We start from the raw sequence: 4,620 nt of genomic DNA, 5'->3' as shown, positions 1-4,620 counted from the left end.
TATATATATATATATATATATATGAAAAACTTATGACTTCGAGGGAGGTGAAAAGTAAAGAAAAAAAAATTCCGTTCCGAGCATTCCTCTGAGGCCGAGAGGAGGCGTCGTCGATCACCAGGAGGACAAATGCAGCCGCAGCTCCAGCTCCTGGAGCAGCCGGAGACTCTCTCATCAACAACAGCAGTGGAGAAGAAGAAGAAGAATCCATCGGAGCCGAGCCGAGGCAGGCAGCAATCGAAGGCGTTCTTCGGATCTGCGAAGAAGACGAAGAAGAAGAAGAAGAATCCATCGGAGCCGAGGCAACCAGCAATCGAAGGCGTTCTTTGGATATTCAAGAAGCAGCTCCGGAACCCGAGTCCTGCGACGTGGCCGTGGCAGTTTTAAAAACTAGACGTAGAGAGAGCAAACGTACAAAGTTGACATTCATCATGTTTGAGCTATATTGCATATTACTTGTGATACTGGCATTCATTTACGGCGATTTGTACGCTACAATCATTTACGACATGCTTGATTTCTGTTGTTGTCGAGGAGTCGACAGTGGTTTCCGAGCACCTAGTGCTCTTGTTGATGCCGCTGTCGATTATCTCGAACCAGAAATTATCGTCGATCACCCGAACACCAGCTTGATGGCGCCATCTTCTGCCTTCGCCAGACCTGCAGGTTTGGCCATGTTGGCAGCCTTGGCGCTTGCTGTGTGCTGGATGTATGGAATGTCTGGACGAACGTCTGATGTTTTGGAAGAATGTATGGAAAGCGAACGAATGGATGTGTATGATAGCGAGGATGATGATGAACATGATGTATGTGATAGCAAGGATGATAATGATGAACTGAATATGAGCGAATGTGAGGATGATGATGATGAAACTGATGTATGTGATAGCGAGGAAGATGATGAAACGAGTGAAAGTGAAGCAGATGATGAAACCGATATGAGCGATAGTGAATATGTCCTTGAAACTGATGTGAGCGAAAATGAGAAAGACCTGGAAGCTGACCCGAGCAAAGTGTCTAGACTGGAAGAAAGTCTAGAACTGGAAGATCTGAAAGATAGTATGGAGGAACTCGTAGAATTGGAAGATCTAGAAGACAGCAAGAAGGAACTGGAAGAGACCCCTAATATTGAAGAATTGGAATGCACTGAGGAGGAAAGAGAGCTGCCGAGACTACATCAAGAACAGCCAGATGTAGAAAAGTTGGAAGAAACTCTGGAAAAGAGTCAGGTCTATGGTACTAGAATGGAATATCTGTGGAAGGAAGCAGAAAAGGCGATTGAGCAGATTCAACGTCAACTTGAGGATAAAGATATTTTGCTGGAAAAGAAGGCAGATGAGAGAGCAGCAATTAACAGACAAATCGAGAGTGCCTGCCTTCAAAAAGAACAAGTTTTGACTGAAAAGCGGCGCCTAGAACACGATTTGGAACTGGCTCTAAACCGAGGAGAGAAGATAGAGAACTACAATAGAGAACTGAAGGAGAAAATAGTGTCTCTGGAGAGACACTTAGAGGAGAATGATCATTTGCTAAAGAAACGGGACGAAGACGAGAGAGAAATGAAAAGTCTCTTCCAGAAGAATATGGTCGATAAAGAAAGAGAACTGGAGTACGCTCAAGAGAAAGGAAATGAACTGAGCCTCAAACTTAACGAGGCAGAAACTTTCATTCAAATTCTTGATGCAGAGAATGAAGATTTGATGAGGCTTATAGTAGAATACAGGGATGCCTTAGACCAGAAGGAGAGGAAAGTCGACCATCTACAAGAATTACTGGCACGTCAAGCGATAGAGTCTGAGAACGACCAAGAGAAAATGAGGACTCTGGAAGTGCAAATGACGGCCATTGAAAGCACTGTAGAAGAACTGGAAAATCAACTAATGTATGTTAAAGAGAACCAAGAAGATCTCCAAGGAAAACTTGAGCTCACTGAATCAGAAAAGTCTAGAGTTAGGGAGGTTGCAGCTGACCTACAAGATAGAAATTGTGAGCTTGAGAAAAACCTGGCAGATGAGACCCAGATGAACTTGGTACTAGAAGATCAAGTTCAGTTCCTAGAATCAGTTTTGTGCCAAAAAGAATCTCAGTTGGTCTACGCATCAGAAATCCTAAATGCAGAAAGAGTGAAAACTGAGATTATGGCCGAAGAACTACAAGTGATGAGGAACTGGGTCTCAGAACTAGGAGCAGAGAATGCAAACTTTAAAGAAGAATTAGAAGCAAAAGCAGCAGAAGTGACTTCACTGAATAAAGAGTTAGATAATGAGAAGAAGAGGACCCAAGTTCTGGCTGGAGAAGCCCAGGTTATGAAAAACTGGGTCGCAGAACTAGGAGCAGAGAATGCAAACTTTAAAGAAGAATTAGAAGCAAAAGCAGCAGAAGTGACTTCACTGAATAAAGAGTTAGACAATGAGAAGAAGAGGACCCAAGTTCTGGCTGGAGAAGCCCAGGTTATGAAGAACTGGGTCGCAGAACTTGGAGGACAGAACGCCAAGCTTCAGGAAGAGGTAAAAGAAGAAAAGATGAGAGGAAGTGAGATGGCGTCTTCCCTGAGAACCGTCAAAATAGAGCTCGAAAACAGGGATCTCCAAATTGAAAACTTCTTAAACAGGGAGAGAAAATTGATATGTGAAAAAGAAGAACTTGCCGAGAAACTAGGCGTCGCTCTCAATCACAGGAAGAAACTGGAGAGCTTGCTGGAGGAGGCAGACAAAAAGGTGAGAAAACTCTCAAACGATTTTGAGGAGGAGGTCCAGAAAAGGGAGAACCAAATGAGAGATTTCTTAGGCAAAGAAGAACAACTCAGTGCTGAAAAGCTAGAGTTGGTAGACAGATTAGAAAATGCTGTCAATCTTCTGATTAAAGAAGAGAGGGAAAATGTACACTGGCAGCAAATGTTACAGGAAAAGGAAAAAGAACTAGAGACGATGAGGAAAGATGAAGAAGACCATCACAAACAAAGGAAGAAGATGGAGATCCAACTCGAGGAAGATGAGAAAGAGCTGCAGCAACTTAGAATGGAATGTGAACAATTGAAAGAAAATTGGAGGATACAAGAGGAAAAGATGATCAGGGAACAACAGCATCTCAGGGAGCGCCAAAGGAGACAGGAAGAGGCTCTGAGGGAGCAGGACAAATACATGCTAATGACGCTTCTCCATGGGACAGCTCAGAGGAACTTCCATCTGCAACATATTGCCCTGCAGCATGGAATTGAAACTCTGGACAACACCATTGACAAGGAGAAGCACGATGAAGGGCAGGAAGAGGACCTGTGGATGAGGAAGGATAAACAACACAGGAAATACTCCGATGCCCAGCGTGATAGGACCAACTACCGGAAGCAGTGGGACGCCCTAACCCAGACATTGAAGGACCTCACTAATGGAGATTCTGACAAGAACTGTGAAATTTCCAACAAAAAACCAGATGACAAAACTTGTCATCAGAGGAGCGAAGAAGAGATCTGTACGATCGAGCCCCTCAGAGGCGAGACTCGTGAGGAAAAGGAGGACTAAGCCAGCTGCAACACCCACCAAATAGGCCAACATGAGTGAGTCACAGACTGACTTGACGACCATGGGGTTGTGCGCACATCTTCAGCAGCGTCGGAGGGACCCCATGATTCCCCCACCTTCGAAAGCCGTTCCCCCGCGGCTTCCCCCCAACCCCCCGAAGGTGTTCATGGTGGTTGCTCTTATGTTGCTTTGGGTGCGCGTTCAACCCCACGGTCATCGGGCCTTTCTGTGACCCATTCATGTTTGCTCAGAGTAGTGGAAAAACATGACAACACTGAAGCAGAGAGGCACTGAAATGGAGGAGCTGTAGAAAGCGAGGAAGAATAGCAGCAACTCCCCTACATAAGAAAGTTGGGCAGGCCTTCCCCCAGGGACAAACACTGGGGAGGCAAGAGCAAGATCAAAAGCCAAAGGAGAGGCAAAGAATAAGGACAAGAAAAGGCAGCTGGATCAAAGGAATGGCCTTTAGAAGATGTCTCGAGGGCCAAGTCTGAGACACGCCAGTTCGAGGAGGAGCAAAATCTTGATGCCTCGCTTTCCACAGCAGGAGGGGGTGAGTGACCCGTGACACCCCCCCCCCCCCCCACCTTTCTGTGATCTGTTCGTGTTTGCCCTTTGGTCCCAGTCAGGACAAGCTCAGCAACTGAGCCTGACTGGATGACTTGATTCATTTTCCTGCTGTGGGAAACAACATTTTAACCTAGCCACTGAATTGGGTTGGCTTGCCCGCCAGCCCAATTCAGTGCCGGTCCCAAGCCGGAAAAATAGGGAGGGTTGGCATCGTACTGTGAAACTATCTGCCAAAAAACAACGATAGAGAGAGAGAGACTCTGAGAGAGAGAGAGAAGAGAGAGAGATTTGTAAAGTAAAACCAGAAGCAGAAAAATTTCCCTTTAAAAACATGAGAAACCTTTTATAAAAACTTAGCCTAAAGTCTACAGTGCTATGCACCAGCATTCACATTTTATTCTTTGATATCAAATTTCATATATTTCTAAGAATAAATTCCAATGAATAAAAGGTAAATGCTACGTGCGTGGCTTTGCAGACTTAGGTCTAATACTACAAATAACGCTAACTGTAGCATTTAACTGAGCTTATA

General features: G+C 44.9%; 1 protein-coding gene across 1 annotated transcript; it reads left to right on the top strand.

The window, feature by feature from the left end:
- The first annotated feature begins 509 nt into the window (after positions 1–509).
- On the top strand, positions 510–3,518 carry LOC135211491 (trichohyalin-like). The gene has a single exon (XM_064244798.1). The coding sequence runs from the start codon at positions 510–512 to the stop codon at positions 3,516–3,518; it is 3,009 nt and encodes a 1,002-aa protein (XP_064100868.1).
- Positions 3,519–4,620: the final 1,102 nt, after the last annotated feature.

Source organism: Macrobrachium nipponense, chromosome 4 (assembly GCF_015104395.2).
Source record: "Macrobrachium nipponense isolate FS-2020 chromosome 4, ASM1510439v2, whole genome shotgun sequence".
NCBI lineage: Eukaryota > Metazoa > Arthropoda > Malacostraca > Decapoda > Palaemonidae > Macrobrachium > Macrobrachium nipponense.
The sequence above is the reverse complement of the archived record's forward strand: the minus strand, read 5'-3'. Positions and strand labels throughout refer to the sequence as shown.